The 23,111-nt window shown below is 32.2% G+C and overlaps 1 protein-coding gene across 2 annotated transcripts in view; it reads left to right on the top strand.

Moving 5' to 3' along the window:
* Positions 1–1,501: 1,501 nt before the first annotated feature.
* Positions 1,502–23,111, top strand: part of LOC127721945 (colorectal mutant cancer protein-like) — a 64,747-nt gene continuing 43,137 nt past the window's right edge. Inside the window, exons 1-4 of one of the 2 annotated variants that reach the window (XM_052228792.1) lie at positions 1,502–1,752; positions 3,344–3,470; positions 9,260–9,383; positions 11,116–11,282. In XM_052228792.1, coding sequence (XP_052084752.1) covers positions 1,601–1,752; positions 3,344–3,470; positions 9,260–9,383; positions 11,116–11,282 — 570 coding nt within the window. In that variant the 5' untranslated portion in view covers positions 1,502–1,600. Of the gene's footprint in view, positions 1,753–3,343; positions 3,471–9,259; positions 9,384–11,115; positions 11,283–21,612; positions 22,619–23,111 lie in introns of those variants that run through there. The other variant, XM_052228794.1, reaches the window with a different exon arrangement.

Below are 23,111 nucleotides of genomic sequence, written 5' to 3'. Positions count from 1 at the left end.
TTCAATTTTTTAAGCAATTTTTCTCTGTTCTTCATGAATTTTGCTCATTATTCTCTATTCTTTATTTTTTGGCTTATTTTTCTCTATTCGTTAATTTTTTTTGCCCTTACAGTATTCTGCACATTTTGTCCATTAATTTCTATTCTGTATAAACCCCATCCACACAATATATGGCTCATTTACGATTCATTGCCTCAGTGTTTGGTCAGCGGCTATGGTTTGGTGTTGTTATAAGTCGATAGCAATCTCCTACGTGCTAGGGAATTCACGCTACATTAAAACAATCAACAAAAAATGATATCCTTCAAGTTATATTTACAGTACTATTTAGAATGTGTAACGAATTTCAACAAGGCAGGGGTGTGGTAACAAATTGCGCACAAGATTGGTTGCTGTCATTCGATACTGGCATGAAAATACGGATATAGTTTTTGATTGAAATTTGCTGTTATACAATTTTGGATTTTTTTAATTAAGGAATATATATCCAAAGGCACTTGTCTCTGATCTTTTTTATGTATCTACATACCTTAATATTGATACAGATATTTTCAGAGACAAGTAGTTTTGAATATATAGCTCCCTCTTGATAAGCTCTGATTCATTGTCCGGATTCAGCTATACTTTAGGCCCTTTTTTGTTTGATCAGCTCGATCGTCAACGTTACTTCTACTTCTACTTTCAAGGTGGTGACCGCCTTCAACACGTACGTGACGCATATGGCTTATAGTGGAAACGTATTTACAATACAATCCGTGAATTTGAGAATTATGGCGTTAGTTACAATCAATTTGAGAATTATGGCGTTAGTATATGGCTTTGGATTTTCAAATATTTTGGCCTCAAACATTACTGAAGAGACATTAATTGTGAAAATGTGCATCTTGTCTCGGACTATTATACTAATAACTAAGTTAACGGTATAATAGTCTTTAGGGTTTTTCTCATTGTTGAAGGCCGTACGGTTGCCTATAATTGCTTTCATCAACTACATTTGAACTATGGTGGATAGTTGTCTCAATGGCAATCATATCACATCTCCTTATTTTTATATTTTTGTGCAATAAAATTGGTGACTGTTTATGTTATTGGAACAGTGATTGGTTTCAATGATGATCGACGGCGTTTAATGATTAAGTATTTGGCCTTCGTTATTTTCATTTATTTTCCGAATTTTCAGTTTTTATCATTCTTTTACGGTTGGTCTTAATGAATACAGTAATCTTGATGGTATGATATATATACAAATACTTATATATGGGGACAGTTTATTCTCTTCAGAATTTATTAAAAAAAAATACCGAGAATATTTTTTTCACTAACATATGATAAAGAATTTATTTTAAAACTTAATGTTCAAAATATTTTTCCCGAATTTTCAATTGAAACAAACTATGTTTTTTTTTCAAACTTCAAAATCAGTTTTCACTCTCAACTGGTGTTGTATTGGTGATTGCACTGCAATCTTTTTGTACTTGTCTAGACCGGAAGTTGATAGATTCCATCGAGTACCTATTTCCTGTTAAGACAATGTGAAGTTTTTGAACTAATATTTCGCAAACTTTTGCATGTCAAAGTACAGTATGATACCTCATAAACAATGGCAGAATGTCCTGAAGAACCACAGGAATCGCCTAGATCAATAAAGACCGGAAGTAGCTCTGGAAGTAATTCCAGCAGCACTGGAGAAGAGGAACGGCTGCTGAGGCTGTTCAACAGTTGTGATGCGGATGGAGATGGCTATCTCGATGGGTGGGGATTTCATTGGTTTTATACCTTATTCAAATCTAGAAATTTAGTATACGAAGGGTGCAAAGACTGTCGAATTCATGACACTATTTGACTTGAATAGTCTCACAATTGATTTATTTATTTCTTGTATAAATTTGAGACTACATTGCTTAATGTTATCTGTTATGAGGGTATGAATGGGATACCCCTCCTGACGAATGATATATGACGTAAAATATTTGTAAATATAACGTTAACGATAAAAAATTTCTCCATTTGAGGCTAACGGTAGCTACAAAATGAGATTTGACGAATGATGATAAAGAATTAAGCCAATTTTAGGACATTTGTTGCTTGATGATAAACATAATAAAGGTCATTCCTACCCTCTGTTACCTGTAGGTGCCTCTCTTGACACTGGATTGTTGCTCATGTACATCAGGGACTTTCTGTTAGTATAGATGGTCCCTGTGTACATGTACTTCAAATCGTCTCATGTGTAAAAAATATTTTCTCACTTGTAATTTACTCACATGTACTGATAGGTGGCAACTTTATGTAGAATTAATTAAAAAAGGCTAATCTAGGATAAAATCTCCACAAAAAACTTTGAAGCATTGTTTTTGAGATGGGAGATGTCATTCTTTCTACTGATAATAATAGTTCAGGTGTACAGATCATGCAGATCCGGTATGGAAAACAGCTCTTGTTTTAGACTGAGACCCAATCTAATTAACTTTCAAGATGACTGAGGATGGATTGAAATCGGAATAAAAAAAAAAATGTCTGGCTGGCTCAAATACATGTATGTTTTCAAAGCCCGGGCTATCAGGTCTGTTTTTCTGGGATAGCAGTTCTTCCAACAGGACTTGTAAAATCCTAGGCCTGCTACCAATAAGTCCTAGGCTAGTGAGCTGTAACAAAATTTTTTAACCCCTGCTTTTATCGTATAATAAAGAAATTTACAGTCCTTTTTGATTTCATATCAGCCTGAATATTTTTGTGATATATATAGGGCCTTTAATACATGCAGCTTACTGTACTACTGTACTGTACATTGTTGAAGGCTGTATTGTGGCCATTGAATGATTACATGTACATAATGTACAACCGTGTCATTTGGTGATGATGAGGATGATGATGGATGGCTGTTTAACGTCCAGTGGCAAATTAAATGTATATTCAGAGTGAGAACATGATATTGTGACATGAATGTTAACCCTGCCTTGTACTAGACTGACATGCTGAGCCAGATTTTTAATGTGCTTCATGTAGTTCAAAAGGTAAACATGGTAGATGTACATTTGTAACAGTCTGCAGAAAGTCAATGTTACACTACCATTATTCTGACTTTGAGCTGACCAGTCTTTGCTCTTATTTCAAAATGCTGCTTGCTTAACAGAGAAGCAGCTAATACTTATTTTCAAGTCTTTGGTTTGACCTAGCTGGGTTGATCCCACGACCTCCAGCCCTTGGGGTAAGCACACTACCGCAATACCCCAAAGATGGTCTCACTTTATTTGGTTTCTGTAATATAGTTTTCTCTTTGGCAGTAATACCACATCTTTTTATTTTTATACTTGTTTAGTAATAAATATAAATTTAATTTCAGAAATGACTTCATATTCATGTGCCAGCAGTTGAACATGGAAGAATCCACCCATGAAATCATGAACCAGTTAGGCATGAACACAAACAGCCGACTTACCTTTCAAGACTTTATACATTTCCGAACACAGGTAAAATCTTAACTTCAATGGGAGAAGTGACATCAATGATTTTTGGAAAATGACGCTATCAGCGGCATGTTTCCGATACCATTGACCAGAACCGGAAGTCGATTATTGCCTCCGCCTACCGCACTCGGTTTCATATTTACTATTTTACATACTAACTGGAATCTGCTTGTATAATGCTACACTCGAACAAAGTGTTGTAGTCGGACGGGAACCAATTTACATACTTTATTTTATTTACCAAAAAGATATCTTGACCTGTCCATATGTTTTTTGTTATTAAATGGTATTTGGAGCTATCCCTTTGTTATATTTTCATATTTATTCGAGCTTTCACTTTTATGCACATGTCTTACAATCGTAAACAATCGGTATGTATACATGATAAATAGATTCGTTTTGTCATGGTGTTGGACTTTTTACCCTCCAATGATCAGCAATCGCTAGACAAAATAGTTCTCCTAAATAATGTCAACCTTTCATGCCATTTCAACTTTACAATCATTAAAAAAAGTGAAAAACGGAATCATTTTGACATGTTTGATATCCATTGGATAGAAACTGGTCTTTATCCTGATTTACGAAGTTTTAAAAAAATCGGAAATTAGTTATATGGATATACCCACGCGGTGCGTATGAATCTTTGTTTACAAAACAGGATTTCGGAAAGTCTCTAGTTTTTAGATCGTAAGTCACGATAAACTCAAACTGAAAGTAAACAGTTGTTTGTAGCAGGTTTACTCACCATAAACAAGCTGAAACGTATATTTTAGGTTAAAGACGGTCCCATTCATTTAAAAAGCATTTTGAAAGTAGACGATGGGATTATTTCAGGTTTGGGAACGAGTAAATTATCACAAAGTTCATTTCTTGACGACCTCATAATTTCATCATGTCGATGGTACAAATCGATTTTTACTGTTCACTGTCGCTTCTCATGTTTTGTATTTAAAATTTAAACGGTCGTTTATTTTTAAACCCGAACCAGGCATATGCATTCTGTAATTGTGCAAATCTTCGTTCTTTGGTCAGTTGGCTTATGGATAGTTGTATCAATTTAAACTCTTACATTATTTTTTTATTAAATATATTTGCATTACACATGCAATGGCAGTACCTTTCCAATTACTATGTATGTGTTGTGTCTAAATTAAAGTGGTAACACTTTATAGTGACTGGAAAGGGTAGAAAAATTCATCAGATGGGAAAAGGCTGAAGATACTTCAAACGGCACCGAATCATTAGATATTGCATCTTATCAAAAGAAACTGAGATTTGGATAGTTCCACTTCAAGATAAAAATATTTATCTCTTGTGAAATTAAATTAAAAATATATTGTAACACTGTAGTTAATTAATAAAGATACTATTATGTGTATTTCTGTATTGGCCTTATTATTGGTTCTCGGTCAGCAGTCAAACGGCAACGAATCATTAGATATTGCATCTTATAAAAGGAAACTGAGATTTGGATAGTTCCACTTTAAGGTAAACATGTTTATCTCTTGTGAAATGAAATAAAAAAAATATTGTAACACTGTAGTTAATTAATAAAGATACTATTACATGTATTTCTGTATTGGCCTTATTATTGGTCCTCGGCCAGCAGTATTGGCCTTCCGCTTCGCCTCAGACCAATACACCCAAGACATGGACCAATACAGAAATACTTACGCAATGATATTATAGAATGACAGTATGGTTCAATAGCGGGAATCAGCCCCTCAACTACTTTTTACTTTTAACGCTTTGTTCGTCTTGTCTGGAGATCTTGCTGTGTAGTTCCAGTTCAGCAAGCATTTTAGAGACGTATCCCGTCCATCCTCTTTTGACTTGTAATCTCTGGTGATAGATTTTGCCGCTTGACATTGTATCCTTTCAAGCTTGTTTTTTTTTGTTACCGTGTAGGGGTCCCATACTATGGCTCAATATTAAATATTAAATTATAAGATCCATTCCTAAAGATCTAGATCATTGTTCTAATGTGACACAAATTTCAATAACTGGAATGCTACCCAAGTTGAATATATGGTGACCCACAAGAACAGCATTATCACTATTGAAATTGTGTTTAATGTCATTAACTTAAATGGAGACAGACATTTGACCTGAAAGACATGGAAGGCAAAATCAAAAACTAACTGACTATGATATATGGTTAAAGAATGAATATCAATTACATGGGTCAACATGGTCAAGGGCAGAGTTGTTATAAAATAACAATATGGCAGAGAAGTGGTTTCAAGTTTCATATAAAGCGACCTGACTGACATGAAATAAAAAATCGAGGGAGTATCCCTATTTGTCTAATCTTCAAGGTGAAATAAAACTAGTAAAACAATACTATACTATTGTCTAAATATACAGAAATATAATTTGCTTCAAGTAACAGAAATAACTAGGTCACTAGTAACTTATTTAATGAGTATGTGGGGTATAAGAGCTTGCTAACAACAGACTCTTCATAATCATTTGGTTTGAAAAGGATACTAGTAGTCTATATTCTTGATTTAGAAAAATGTAATTGCAAGAAAAAAATCACATTACTTAGAATACTTTAGATCATTCAGGTAGTCTTTATGTATATGTACAAAAGAACAGCCAGTAGTCATTGGATATTGTAGATCATTCAAATAGTCTTGACCTTTTTATTAGTACAAAAGAACAGCCAGTAGTCATTATACGACCGCAAAAAAATTTTTGTGGTCGTATATTGGTATGACGTTGGCGTCGTCGTCGTCGTCGTCGTCGTCGTCCGGCGTCGTCGTCCGAATACACATTAGTTTTCGCACTCTCACTTTAGTTTAAGTGAATGGATCTCATTGAAATTTTACCATAAGGTTCAATACCACAAAAGGAAGGTGGGGATTGATTTTGGGGGTTATGGTACTAACAGTTAAGGAATTAGGGGCCAAAAGGGGCCAAAAATAAGCATTTTTGTAACTTCCAGACATAACTTGTGTGTAAGTGTATGGATCTCTCTGACATTGTACCACAAGGTTCCATATCACAAAGGGAATGCTGGGATTGATTTTGGGGGTAATTGTCTCCAAATTTTAGGAATTAGGGACCAAAAAGGGGCAAAAAACAAGCATTTTTCTAGTTTCATGACAATAACTTGCTTGTAAGTGTATGGATCTTTATGAAATTGTACTACAAGGTTCCATATCACAAAGGGAATACTGGGATTGATTTTTGGGGTAATTTCCTCCAAATATTAGGAATTAGGGGCCAAAAAGGGGCAAAAAACAAGCATTTTTCTAGTTTCATGACAATAACTTGTTTGGAAGTGTATGGATCTTTATGAAATTGTACTACAAGGTTCAATATCACAAAGGGAAGGCTGGGATTGATTTTGGGGGTTTTCACTCAAAATTTTAGTAATTAGGGGCCATAAAAGGGCAAAAAAAACATGCATTTTTCTAGTTTCAGGACAATAACTTGTGTGTAAGTGTATGGATCTTTATGAAATTGTACTGCAAGGTTCCATATCACAAAGGGAAAGCTGGAATTGAGTTTGGGGGTAATTGCCCTAAACGTTTAGGAATTTGGGGCCAAAAAGGGGCCAAAAAACAAGCATTTTTCTAGTTTCCAGACAATAACTTGTGTTCAAGTGTATGAATCTCTCTGAAATTGTAGTGCAAGGTACCATACCACAAAGGGAAAGCTGGGATTGAGTTTGGGGGCGGTGAATCATAAGGGGGTTCAAAAAATTGGGGGGGGGGGGGATTTTTTTTTTCCTTTTTTTTCTTTAACATTTTCCATGAAAAATTTCTGCCCATCATATCATCTCAGGCATCTGGTGTAACTGACATTACCTGAAGTTATATTTTACCTGTAAATCAATTAACATGCATAATTATATGGCTTCACTTGTCAGCTTGGGTGTCAAACATACTGGTAAGCAACGATTTTTACCTCAGGCTAACTGCCGTTGTGTAACAAAAACTGTGTATTTATTGGGTTACTTCCCTTGGTTTATCCTGTTTTAAGTTACTTTCCTTTTAATAATGAAAATTTTTAAAAGAATATAAATAAAATATAAATTGAACAAATAATCATAAAAGGATGGTTATTAAATGATTTTAAATGTCTTAGGACAAATAAAAAAATAATAATTTGAAAATTATTTGAGGATTCTATACTTCCTTTTAAGGCTTAAATTGAAATTTATATAATAACTATGACCCTAACTTTACAGATAGAATGAATTTCTGAGTTTGCAAATAAAAACTATTTGCAAGAGAAAAAAAAAATACATAAAAACTATTTGCAGACAGCTAAAAAAATGTTCTGGTTGCAATGATTGTTTTATAGAATATGAAGTAAAAAATTTAAAGAACATACTGGAAAAAAACAATGTTAGATTGAACATGTAGAATATAAAGATGGAGAAACTTTATAAGTACAAGGGTACTATAAACATAATAAATTGGATGGAAAGTTGAAGAAAACACACTTTAAAAGACCATTTTTACTGCACACGGTTACATTTACAACAAAATTAATGTCGATTAAAAACCTCCTGATCTGAGTCCTAATCTCCTGACCAAAATTTCCCAATCTCCTGATCTGAGTTTCACAGTCCATCACATGTATGAATAGGTAAATTGAAAATTTTTAAGTTCTTAGACCACTTTCATTCTGTGTCAGAAATCTATGCTGTGTCAAATATTTAATTACAATCCAAATTCAGTGCTGTATCAAGCTTGAATGTTGTGTCCATACTTGCCCCAACTGTTCAGGGTTCGACCTCTGCGGTCGTATCAAGCTGCGCCCCAGCGGAGCATTTTATTGGATATTGTAGATCATTCCGGTAGTCTTGACCTATTTATTTATACAAAAAACAGCCAGTAGTAATTGGATACTGTAGATCATTCAGTTAGTCTTGACCTATTCATTTGTACTGAAAAAACAGACACATATACGAATATCAATTATATGCTTACGAGACATGTTGCAATATTAAACTTATTACGGTATGTGAAAATCAAGACTTGCATAAAAAATATCACAATATTAGAGACAGTGGCGTCATTTTTCCTCAGAGCTTTCAGCTCTTTGATTTAACATAACTCTTGGAACATTTTTTGGCTTATGTGAAGCCAGAGGCGAATGTAGGGTGGGGTGAAGGGGCTTGGGCCCCCATATGGAGCTACATATATTTGTACATGTATCACATGTGTTTAAGGTTAATGCATAGATTTTTTATATGTCTGACTCCTAACATTGCCCAGTTTAGGGTCCCTTCTTTTTCAAAATCCTGGATCCACATGTGCAAGCTATCGAATCTTTCTGGGTAGAACACTAGGCATGATTTGGAAATGAGTTTCATGGTAGCAGGGTCCATTGTATATTTTGTGATTTTAAAAGCATTTACTATATGAAATTTTAACTTAAAAATTCAACTTACCTTTTAAGTGAATAATTCACAATGACAACTTAATAGATTGATCTACAGACAAAAGGAAAACAAAAGATATGATTTATTTATTCATAACAAAATAATCCCTTCACAAACTTGATACAACCAAAAGCAACGGAACAGTACTATTAGTGTTATTGCTGTTTTTGATCTTAAAATTTAAAGCTCAAGGAACATTGCTGTTATTCATCTTAAAGTTACATTGTATCTAGATGCATGTGAAATATTAAAAGACCAACTTCATTACCTTAAGCAAACAGAAAAAGAAACTTGCCATTAATTTAGATGATCAAAATAGGCTGCTAAGTATGAATTGAATAGTTACAATATTTTTCTTAAAATGTGATTTCTTTTTCTTTCACACTAGGTAATGTCTGACCTGGATGCCTGTCAGTTTTCAGAAGATCCTACTGTAGATTTGGATACAAGTGGTATAGGGAACCAGCACACTAATGTTACCTCATGGCCAACGATGAGCAGTGATAGCTTTGGTAAATAGAAAAAAACTTTTTTCTGTAAAATTGTCTATATCTCCATCTCAGATTAAAGTAGTTATTTGGCAATCTGTAAGAGAATCGCCCACAATCACAATAAGGAGGATCTGGAGGGGGTTTTAAAGGAATAGTGAACAGTTGGAAAAGTACAGAAATGAAGGCAAAAAAATAAAGAATAGAGTTTAATTGAGTGCTGAAATATAAGAGTAGAAAAAGAATTGACAAAAAAATTGAAGAATAGAGAAAATTGGAGTGTTCAAATTTACAGAATAGAGAGATATGAGGAAAAAAGATAAAGAGTAGAGAAAAATGGTTTAAAGAAGTAAAGGACCCCCATCCAGACCCTCAGGAATTTTTTTAATATTCACCACCAAGAGTAGGATATATGGTACTATAGTTTCGGCTTTTATAATAAATTCATACCCTTGTGTATTCTTGGACAATAAAGACATTTAAAATATACAAGAACAAATTGCAATTTGACAGGTCGACAGTTGACGTAAATTAAGTCGACAAAATCAGATTATTTCGTTACGCCAGAATAATGCTTAAGTGGTAACAATTAACTAATAGACAGTTGACAATTTAATGTCGTCACTTGACAAAAAATTATAAAAAGAAATGATTGAAATTGAATTCATCCTAAAATAATTATTATATAGTGGTTGACAGTCGAGACCAATAATACCCATATGTATGTATATCGACCTATTAAACCGTCGACCTGTCGACTTAGTGAACATAAAAATTAAAACTGTCAGCCTATTTTAAAACTTTCAAACTGTTGATCTGTCAACTTGTCGACCTGCCGACCTATGTGCATAAAATTTGAAACTGTCGACCTGTCAACCTATGTACATAAAAATTGAAACTGTCAGCCTGTCGACTTATGTACATGTAAACCGATTTACCCCTGTATTCTTCCGATGGAACTACAATCCTGTGTATCCTACTTAACCCAATCACTGCTCCTATTTTAAGCTGAATCTCATACATTTGTAACTGTATGTTCTTTCTCCAGATTTATGGTGGACAATCAGTTTTCAACAAATCATTTATAAGCTTAAATCAGGCTGTTACTTTTCTCTTTTGAATTATTTCACACTTCATCTTAGTGCTGTAAATAGCTTTCTTATCAATGCAGTATGGATTTTGGTCATTACTGAAGGCTGTACTGTACCTTGTACAGTGACCTTAAGTTACAAAATGTATTGAAATGATTATCCATTTGTGTCTCTGCTGGATTGTTTCCACTGGCAATCTTACCGCATCTCCATATTTTTATTCAAGTAAAGTGTACATGTAAATTTTATGTAAGCGTTTTTCATGTACAAATGTATATAAGTATATTGATACTGTAAATGATTCAGAAATGATTGCGTGCATTTATTATTGCGACTTTTGAAGAATTGACAAAAATGCGAGACTAATAATTGCAATTCCATGAAATTCCGCATACAGATACATCATTGTACATGTGACATATATCAGAATACAAGTTCTTATTATTGTGATACTCACCAAGTAGCATTATTCCCTTTAATAGAAACTTTGCAATAATTTCTGAATTTACTGTAATGCAAATAAACTTTTTATTTCCTAAGAGGCTGTTTATCTGCTTTCTAATTTCTTAGTAGGTTTTTATCCTCAGTACATGAAGAGCTGCGAGTTTTTTTTCATTTCATTCTTGAGTAGAATGCTATTTAAAATTTCACATTGTAATTTATAGGTGGCCTGTCTGGTAAGCCTGACAGTTTAGATTATGACAGTGGGGCAAGAGATCTTAGTCCAGAACCAACCAGTTTACACCAGTTGATGGAGTCACATGACCCTACAACTTTAAAAATAGTACAAGAAGATACAAAGTCAACTGATCTGTTAGAGGTTGCAAATAGGGTAAGTTTCAGAAATTTTTAGTTTCACTAGAAGTTGCAAATAGGACATGTCCTAAATATAAAACGAACTGAGGTAAAGCTGAGGCCAATATTGGTTTTGGCAGACCACAGAACTGTTAACATCCTAATGAGTTACTTTACTAGAACACACCTGCGACAACACGTGACTGAATTAAAGGATCTACCCCTTATTTTCAGTCTGGATATTTAGTATTCGTATTGTCATTTGGCAAAGTCATGCTGATTGTAAGGTGCACAGTTTTCTTTGCTTTCAAAATCTTTCTGTTTGAACCTGTCCTGCTTTTCTTACTACAACCGGAAACTACTTGTAGATATATTTTTTGGGTCAAAGTGTCAATTCCTGTATAATGACGAAGTTCAGGTGTGATTATGATCCATGTATATAGCAAATCCCAAATACACCATTTGGTGGTGCGTCTGACAGAGGCGGAATGTACAGATTATGTAACAGGTAACAGGTACTATTGGTATCAGTATCGGGAATGGACCCAGAACTTGTTAATTATTGGTAATATTAAGTGGAAAACAAAAAGGCCTGGAATGTTGTAATTTTCAATCAACACCATTGTCCTATATTAGTTATATATAAAGTTGAATTCTTTGATTCGTCTTTTTTACGCCATGTCGGCTAACAAATTGGACCTCGTTATTCTAGTATTATAGATATTATCCTTATCTCCAAATGAGAAACTGTTAATTTTCGTGGATTTAGGAATAAATAGTTTCATGGATATTTTATTTTATGGTTTTGCCTAAGTCTACAAACAAGCCTATAGAAAATTTGTACTTCTTTGAACTTTTTAAATTAGTGGTTCACCTAAATCCATGAGACCACGAAAATTGATACCCATGATTAAAAATGAATCATTAAAAGTAATTCTCATTGTGATGATTCTTTAAATATTTGTTGGGTATTTAGCAGATAGTAAATTGTTTACATTGTACATAGCACTTTTCCCCAAAAATTATAGCACTATGTCATTTATAATACTTTCTTTTATAACACCTTTTCATATAGTGCATTGGTAAAAATATAGCACCATTATATCATGGTGTTATCAGACCCTGGGGGAGAACACTGTATTTAAATTACAACCACTGAATTAGACATTATTTTCAGATAGAAAAGTTCTGTTTGCTTTCTAAATAATTTATTTGGATTCTTTGAACAAAAAAGGTTTGTGACCTTATGTAGAGAATAACTTAAAGGTTTAGCCCATGTAGATTTCAGGATTCATTGATTGTCTTGCTTTGAAGAAATCACAAAGGCAAGACTTACATTGACTTAGGTGTGCTGTTTCCAGCAGCGGCATCAGTAATTTATTAAAGTTTGTGATTAAGTAAGTTAAAGAGGGACCACTAACCACTAATAGTAAGTCAGTGATGCTTTTGTAGGCAGCTAAAGTTGCATGGGCATGTCTCATTTCGATGGAGTTTATTTGGGCCCACCCCCTCAGTCATAGTCTATTGACTTGAAACATTTGCTTAGTTTGTGTTAAAAGTTTATGATTAGGTCAGTTTAAGGGGAACCACTGATGGTGAGTCATTGATATTTGGTGTGAAGTTGTAAATGCATCACAGGGCTCACGCTACCAGGCGACTAGGGCAAAGAAGTCGCTTCCCGTCCGTCACTTCGCTTTGCCTGAGCCTCAAAAGCAAAAACAAGTCGCCCTGTTGTTTACGATACTCACTTTCAGTTTCAGTCGCTTTCGTCATCGGCAATATTCAATTTTTACCAAGTGGATGAAACAGCAATTTTTCATTTTAAAGTAAAGAAATTCAAGGCATAAACAATTTATTTTCTTCAGAAAAGAGGTCAAAGCATTGATTTTAAAGTTGGTGGCATGTTATTTCATAAAAACAATTGTTTATCACTTCTGGTACTTGTTACTCGGAGAGCGTACATCAAATCATTCTAACTTTCAGCAAAATAAGTTGTTTCTTCATTAGAACTTGATGAAATTTGCCTAAAGTAAATTTCTTATCCATGTATTGCTTTAAAAACGTCATATTCCTTTCCAAATAGAGTGTCAAACATTGTTTCTTTTTGTATATTTTTCTTCATCCGCCATTTAAATTATTTGGCATATTATTGTACAATTACTGATCAGAGTCAGGATTTCATCGGAAAAGGACAGGCTATGATCCAAATCTGGATTCTTACAATAATGACTACGGACGCATGAATGGCACTGCTGACAGACAAAAATTGATCCCAAAAGAAAAATTAGGCATTCCACATGCATAAACATACTTTTGGTTAGATCTTCTTGATTAATGTATATATTTCCATGTATATGCATTGTTTCAATTTATAAGTTAAAGTTGCTCAACTCTGGGACTATTACACTAATATAATTATATTATGTCCAAGCTTAACTGTTAAATTTATATATCTTTTTAATGAGAAATACTTAGTTTCATGGACATGATAACAGAGTATGTTTTTAATTGAATTTTAATTAATATAACAACTTTCTTTTCCTTTTTGATATAAAAAAAAAATCTTTTTTATTATTGCCAGATATTTAATTAATTTTTCTGACAAGAGGACTCATATGATTGTGCAACTAGATATGATAAAATTAAACAACTTTAAATTTGAACAGTTATTTTAATTGTATACCCCGGTACAAATTGAACAATATAAAAAAAATAAGAAACATATGACCCTTAATGTATTATAGTAAAAACCAAACATTGTAGCGCCACGAGCGTACACGCACTTCTCTTTCAAATCTCACCAATTCTCCCTCTCAATTTCAAAAAGAGAAGTCACTTCTCCCTATGATTCTGAAGTAGTGTGAGCCCTGCATCACCAATAGCACATCTCATATCCATAGTGATTATTTTGTCCTGTCCACTCAGTCATGGTTTATTGTCTTTAAAACTATTGCATATAGTTTACATTTTTAAGCTATGATTAGGTCAGTTTGAGGGGAACCACTAATGGTAAGTCAATGATATTTAGTATGTAGTTGTATTGATATAAGCACTTCTCATTTCCATTGGAATTATATGGCCCCACCCCCTCAATAATGGTTAATTGGCTTTAGAATTTTTGCATAGTGGTGAACATGTTGAAGTTTGTGAGGCCATTGAAAATTGAATGTTCGTTTCCCCTAACACAAAAAAAATTTAAAGGGTTGACAGGCAGGAAGAAGGTATTAATTTATTTCATTTTTTTGTGTGAGAAGATCAAAGGAGGCACATTCAGTTGTACTGTACATAGAATTTTTCTTAAACTACTGACAGGAAATTCTTGAGAAATACTTGTTTGACACTATATCTTCATCTATATTGTATATTGTGAAATAAGCTTATTTAAATTTTAAGAATGATAAATGAAATTTTTAAAGAAATTGTCAGACAATTAAAGCATCATTGATAATAGTCTTAAATGAACATGTTGCTTTTTTTTCATTCTTAAAAAAAAGAATTGACCCAGGAGGTTAAAAACAAACCTGGCAGGGAGACCAACAATCTTTTGTGCATGGCCTGATTAGGGTAGTTTAAGGGAGACCACTAATAATAAGTTGATAAATGATATTTCCTATGCAGTTACATTTGAATTGGCATATCTCATTTAAACAGAGATTATTTGGCCTTGAACCTTCAGTCAGGACTCATTAACTTCAGATAATTTGCATAGTTTACATGTTAAAGTATTGCCATTTTAATTTCAGCATTTGCATTTACTTCAACATTGTATACACTATACAATATGCCTAGAATCTAAATAACATCTAGATTGATGTTAACTTGCAATAACCTACTAACCATCTTTATAAATTGTGACACATCAGAAGTGATATTTTGGTTGTGTACACTAGCTTAAAGATTATACATGAATTTCAACTAAATGTTTCAATTTAGATAACGATATAAATTTGTGAAAGTTGGAGAGGTTTGGCTCTGAACTGGAAGTTATAAATCAATTTGAGGAAAGAATGTAATTCAAAGTTATTGAAGGATTTACATAGACATTACAGACTTCATAATAGGGCATTCTGTGACATTTTTTTACCAAATGTTACAGATTGAAATATATATAACAATTAATTTCCCCATAGGCGACAATGATAGCCTTTTTCGAGATACAGACTTTAGAAAGTTGATTTTTTTAATGAAACCTTGCTAGAATTAAAGAAAAGTTATTAGGACAGTATTTTTTGGTCCAAAAAATATAGGTTCGTGTTGCTTTTCTTAGCGTAATTTGTACTTATCTCCCATGCCTATCAATTTTGCACTTAAAAATACGTGTCTCATCCTAGCGTTTAAAAGACATCTCAGTTCCGTTAGGGCTAAGGAAAATAATTTATTTGGCCTTTGGTATAATGCAGAATGCACGAAGTCTCTAATAACAAAATATAACGGGCGTACATATCAACCAATCAGGATTAGCTATACTCTTAATTCTGAATACCATGATATGCTCATAAAATGGCTGCACCCATAAAATCTAATGGTTGATTGTAACCTACAATGGCTGATCATCTTAATCAGTAGTTAAGAAATGAATTGGATTATCTCCCTTTGATTATTTTTATTATTCTGTAATTTATAAATCAAATATTGTTATTTGCACTAACTACTAAACTTTTCGAGAAAAAACAATTACATGGGGGGAATTTAAAGCCACTTTGTCAGAAGCCCAAACATTAATAGAAATTATTAACATTATACCTAATGACGAAATAGGATCTGGAATGGCCTCTATAGAGAACATATTTTTTGCTTTATCTTTAGCAAATAAAATGAGTAAAGTTTCATTAATTTCTTATCTTTGCTTTTTCAATGCATTTGAATGGATAAGATATGTATTGATTTATTAAATTTATTGCATGTATATTCTTTATTATTTTTGTTCTGGATAAAGATTTACAATAATGTCAGTGGAAATATTCTTAAATTGTATAGAAAAAAACAACAAAATTTTCCAGACCATCTTTCCAAAATCATCATAACCATGACAACACTCATAAGTATGGTCCATGTCAATTAAAAACTAAGTATGTTCCATTTCAATTATAAACTATTATGTTTTTTTTACAATAAAGAAAAAAAAAAAAATTATATATGATTAATTAACTATTTTAGTGCCATATCACTTTCCCCTGAGCTTTTTTCACAAAAAACATGGTGATGAAAAATTATCTCAAGTTGTAATTAAATGTTTAAGTCCAAAATGTCTAAACAAGTATATTTTCTTGTAAGATTGTTTTTAAGCATTAACAGATGAATCTGTGAGACCTTAGGGGACAAATATTCATTCATCAGTGTCAACATTGTCAGATACAGTTGATTGCCCAAAAGTGCATTTGGTTGTAGTTCTGTAGAAAATATCTATGCAGAATTAGTTGATAGCCTATGGTATTGATTTAGTATAGAGTAGAACTGTCAGTTGGATAGTATGCAGTGCTGTAAGTGTTTTCAGGAGTTTGTGTAAACATCAGAAACTTCACAAGATCTAACTGTTTGTAGTAGACCATTGATTTAGCTACAGACTTATGGTTTTATTATATGTCTGTCAACAGATTTGTATCTTAAGTACATTTTTACTATAATTTGCAAAGTTGCAAGTGGTTGCAATGGTTACAAGTTATAATTTTCTTTTGAAGGACAGAATTCAAGTTGTAACTTTCTTTGGGCTTATTAATTTTCATGAAGTTAGGAAAACATGTATTTTTGCGAATACTTGATTTCAATGTTTTTGGAAAGTCTGCCAACAAGCTTATAGAAAGTATATACTTCGTTGAACATTTAAATTCATGGTTTAAACCTTTACCCACCAAATTCACAAAAATTTGTTCCTCAAGAATTGATATAAATCCACAGTAAAGAAGAAAAAATAAGTCATGGAAAAAAATATCAGTACATAACCTTGAACTATATAGCAATGTCTTACTGATAAATAGTTAGCTATAAAACCAGGTTTAATCCACCATTTTCTACATAAGGAAATGCCTGTACCAAGCCAGGAATTTGACAGTTGTTTTCCATTCGTTTGATGTGTTTGAGCTTTGCGTTTTGAATTTTCCTTGGAGTTTGGTATTTTTGGTTTTTATACGACCGCAAAAATTAAAATTTTTTTGGTCGTATATTGGTACATGTATCGCGTTGTCGTCGTCCGGCGTCGTCGTCGTCAGCGTCGTCCGAAGACAGATGGTTACCGGATGATAACTTTAGTATAAGTAAATAGAAATCAATAAAATTTTAACACAAGGTTTATAACCACTAAAGGAAGGTTGGGATTGATTTTGGGGGTTATGGTCCCAACTGTTGAGGAATTAGGGGCCAAAAAAGGGGCCCAAATAAGCATTTTTGTAGTTTCCAGACAATAACTTGTGTTAAAGTGTATGAATTTCTCTGAAATTATACCACAAACTTCCATACAACAAAGGGATGGTTAGGATTGACTTTGGGGGGTTACGGCTCAAACCATTTAGTAATTAGGGGCAAAAAAAGGGGAAAAACAATGTTTTTTTTGGTTAAAGGACAATTGAGACAATTTAAAAGCAGTGTAAGGGAGGTAATCCAATTCAAATTAAAGAACACTGTTTGATTACCTCCCTTACACTGCTTGTAAGTTATGTACATTTGTATTAAGAAATGATGATTGTCTTGAGGTGATTAGCTGTCAATTTATTTTTAGTAGTGACTATTAATTAATATTAATTTTAGCCATGAGTATGTATGTCATTTTATATTTTAAAACTTTTATGATGTATTTAAATGGGTAATTTTGGTTGCAAACTGCATTAGAAATTTGAATTGAGATACTGACCATATCTTGAGGGAAAGAATTTTTTTGGGGAATAAGGGAAAGGGGGGAGGTGAAAAAAATTGGAGGGGGGACAATTTTTCTCATTTCAGATTTCAGAAATTAAAAGAAAATTTCTTCAAATATTTTTTTTGGGGGGTTAATATTCAACAGCATAGTGTATTGCACAAAAGCAAAAAACCGGGGTAAAATAATTTTTTTTTGGTATGGGGGGGGGGGGGGGGTAATTCGCAACAGCATAGTGTTTTGCACAAAAGCAATAAATTGAATATAAATTCAAATCATATAACCAATTTGAAGTTCTTTGACTACAGTTATTCTGTGTCAGAAACCTATTATGTGTCAAAAATTTAGTTACAATCCAAACTCAGACCTGTATCAAACGTGAATATTGTGTCCATTTTGGCCCAACTTTTCAGGGTTGGACATCTGCGGTCGTATCCAGCTGCGCTCAGCGAAGCAATTTATTTTACTTTTGAAAAAAGATATTATAACCCCTTCACAGAGTTGGTGAGACTTAGTCTGAGTGTGTGTCTGTAATTTTCATAACATATTTCTTTGCTGCTGTTTTAAGGAACCATGTAAGCCATTATTAGATCTGAGAGTCAAATCACTTCCTGTTTGATGATACCTCAATTTTTTTGGTGAAAATGAAACTTTTCTTCAAGGTAAAAATAAGTGTGGGTATATGACTCTGTGAAGGATTATTTTATTTGGTACAAATATATATTTGAATATTTTATGAAAGTAAAAATATTTTTACACTAGATAATACCATATATGTAATACAAAATGTAATGATTTTCTACTCACATTTATATCCATATATTTTATAATCAGAGAAGGTACCCAGTACTTTTACTCTTCTACAATGCGAATAAGTACCAACTCAAATGTCAAACTTTATAATAATAATAATTCTTCATGAAATACATTGAAATATAACATACAGAAAATTACAAAATAATCAAACAAACACACACATAAGAAAAATCAAATGAGAATTATAATAAAATATTCCTTTTCTATAACATATCAAAATGATGAATCATACAGTATTGGCATCATTCAAATTACCTCAACAATATTCAAAGCTTATAAAATTACACAGCTTCTTAATGTTCAAACAAGTAATTTTTAAAATCTTTTATGAATAAACTTGTACAGTATCTCCTACAAACAGGAAAAGTACACATCCTCATGAAAGACAAGGAAACCCATATTAGTAGCAGTGGTTCCCAAGGCTTTGAGAAATAACTGGACATTTGGTCCAGTAAACCATCCTTCTTAACTGGACCAGATTCTTTTTTACTGGACATTTACACATATGATTTGGACCAAATTAAAAATTTTACAAGTCATTTGGTCCAGTAATGCATATCACTTAACAAGATCAAACCAATTTTTACTGGACTTTGCCAAATTTTTAGCAACCTTGGAAATGACTGTGGAAGATAGAATTGAACATTCTTAAGTATCCCCCCTTCGAATTCCAACCCTGTAAAATAAAAAGAGCATAAAAACCATGAAATGTTATGCATCCCTGAGCATGTGTTTCTATTAGGTTGGCTGAGAATTTACAATTTATATATGTACTTGGCCTGACATAAAAAGTGAACAGGTGCTTGTTATGTATCAATACCCCTGGCTAATTGTAGATAAACTAAGTTGTGAATTGATGTGAATATATAGGTAGTCAAAGGTGGTGAGATTAATGAGGAGAAGTAATTGTGAAGGATTGAAAAGATGCAGCTTTTGACAATGTAGGAGGAAAGTCTAGTCTTCTTGTTTAAAGTGTATAGGGAACTTTATAAGCTTTTATGATCTAATGTTTACATAGAAACTATATAATTATCTTGATGGAGAGTTTAAAATAGTATTTCCAAGATCTTTTTGCTTCAAGGATTACAGGTGTCTTTTTTTCCAGGAGGGGAAATCTAAAAAATGGTAGCCAACAATTATTTTGAAGGCATACAAATATTCATATATATACATGTATGTCACATTCATGTAATGTTAAAAAAGACAAGGACTTTAAAATAGTATTTCCATGTTTATCTGATAAATAGTGGACACATAATTATTTTGAAGTCATATATAAATATATACGCTCAGTCACGGATAAAAATATGGAGACTTTAAGATAGTATTTCCAAGATAAATTTGTTGCATGAAGTACTGGTGTCACTTTTTTCCAGGAGGGAAATTAATCTAATAAATAGTGGCAAAAAATCCTTTTGATGTCACATATAAAAATATATACTGTAAAAAAAGATGGAGATTTTAAAATAGTATTTCAAAGATCATTTTGTCACTTTTCTTAAGGAGGGAAATTAATCATAACAATTATTTTGAAGTCATATGTAAATGCATGTATATATACTTCAAAAAAGATGGAGATTTTAAGATAGTATTTCAAAGATCTTTATTGCTGCAAGAATTAGTACAGCTAGGTGTCACTTTTTTCCAGGAGAGAAATAAAATTAATGGAAGCCAATTAATTGGTTTGAAGGCATATAAATATACACATGATATATATTTATATAAACATTATCCTGTTAAAAAAGGATATATAGTGCTGAAAATTCATTTGAGAATTGATTCCAGTATAGCTTGTAGGATATTTGTCTACAATATTAGCTCTAAATGATGAGAACTATTGACCATACAAGTGTGTAATAATATGGTTATTGACCTATGATAAATGGGTATTTAGACAGGATGGGGAAAAATATGTTTTTCTGATGAGATATGCAAACATATTTTTGGTTTAGAGATTAAATTATCGTAAAAAACATGTTTGAAGTTGATATTGATTCTTGAAGCCACCTGTTGAAATCACAGATAATTTTTTTTTATTGAAAAATATGAATTGAATTTAACAAGCTTATGTCAGCATAGAAACTTTAACTTGCAGTTTAAAAGTACATTTGAACCAATCCTAAGAAATTTTACTCATTTGGATGCATGTTTTTGAGGATCTCATGCATGCATAATTTGGAATTGAGAAATTTAGATTTCTGTAATTGAATAGTTTGTGCATTAAGTACAAATGCATAAAATGCAAATGAGAAAATTGTTTTGTTTAAAGTAATTATACTGTATACTGACTCAACTTGGGATATTTTGGAGAAAATGAACACACTTCTTTAGTTATTAATTGATTAGCGATTCAGACAGTTTACTGTGAACAGAAATAAGATGTCTGCAAGTTTTGGAGGATTACTTCTTAAGTGAGAAGATAAAAAGACTTTTATAATGGAATCAATTAATTTACGGCATGAAAATGATTTTTACAGAAAAAGGGGATGTGATCTAACTGATCGTTAATCAGTGAAAGTTGAGATGAATTTTGGAAGCAACACAATTTATTACAGCAATATTATTATTCACAAATAAATATTTAATAATAGACAATCTACAGTTAGAAATGTATCTGAAAAGTTATCTTGATTGAAAAGTCTTTTGGGCATTCATTGAAATGAAAGTGTAAAATTTGGAATATGTTATCAATATGAAATTTTTTTTTGCATTGTAAGTGTTAAGTTTCCAAGGATATATTAATTTCCATCAAATGGAGTGGATTTATAATGTCACAAGAGATTAAATTACCATACCAAAATGACCTACATTGACCTATGTAAAACTAAATTTAGCTGGATTATAGTTAATGTAATTGGAATTCACAATGGTTCAGTAGTAATCCAAAATTGGATGATATGAATGACAATGTTTATTTTTTTCTGTGTATAAATGATGGACAAAAATGGCTAAATTATTCATAGTTATGTCGTAATACAATAAAGAGATGAAGTACCAAAGTGCAAAACTCATTCTAAAGCATTGAGAAGTTACATAATTTTCGGCCATTATACAAGATTAGAAGAGACTTTATTGTTTTACTGAAATTAGAGAGAAATGACACATCGTGGAAGTATTAAAAGTGTTTTAACAGACTTTATACCAAAGTTTTAGTATGGCACCTGTTTTTTATATAATAGTTACATTTGCTCATTTATAATGATTGACTTTAATATCAGTCCTGGAACTTAAGATTACATAACATTGTTACAGTTACGTGTACATGTAATTATTTGATTCCGTGTGGAATGGAAGAAACGTATTATTGATTATGAATAGTGAATTTAGTTGTAGAAACGATACTTTTACATTTTTCAGAAACAGTATCTAGATAAAATATTTCACATGTTTCAAAAACTTAATTGTTTTTGAAACATTCTAGAGGATTTTTTTTTGATATATTACTATAAGTACATGATGATCAGGAGAATTCAAATGTTTGGTCATATTATTTGACATATTTCAAGATTTATTTATGTTTATTCTTGGAACATTCTGAAGAGGAACTACATTTTAGACATAGACATAATAAATTAGCACATGATGATCATGTGATCTGCAAATGTTTGGTCACCTGACTTAGTATGGCCAGAAAAGAGAATATTTACAGTAATGGTATACAAGATGAGTCTGCTTGTCATGTTTGTGATCCTAAAAAGTCATCTTGTAAGGTAAGGATGTGGTACTCATGTATGAGGGTAGGATTTTTTTTGGGGGGTGGGGGTCCTTAATTTCTTTATTCTTTAATTTATAAGACCATTTTTCTCTATTCTTTATATTTTTTGCCCATTATTTTGTATTCTATTTTTCTCTATTCTTTATTTTTTGTCCATTATTCTGCAAGTTTTAACCATTGCTCTCTATTCTGTAAACCCCATCCAGACCCTCTTGTATTGAACTTTTTATTTTTTTTTTACTTCTGTGAAATAATGATATAAAGATTTTGGGTAAAAAGATGGGATGTTAATGATTGGCCTGTAATTGTTTATCTGAACACTTTTGTGTCCTGAAGCAACCTGTTTTGAAATTCTTTGGTAAAACAGTACGTGTTTAATGGTTTAACATTGTATGATGGTTTGACATTTTATGATGGTTTATTAGTATTTGTTGGTTTAACAGTGTTTAATGGTTTTAAAAGCACTGTCTGATAGTTAAACAGTGTTT

Source organism: Mytilus californianus, unplaced genomic scaffold (genome assembly GCF_021869535.1).
Source record: "Mytilus californianus isolate M0D057914Y unplaced genomic scaffold, xbMytCali1.0.p SCAF_12, whole genome shotgun sequence".
Lineage (NCBI taxonomy): Eukaryota > Metazoa > Mollusca > Bivalvia > Mytilida > Mytilidae > Mytilus > Mytilus californianus.
This window is presented reverse-complemented; position numbering and strand designations above follow the sequence as displayed.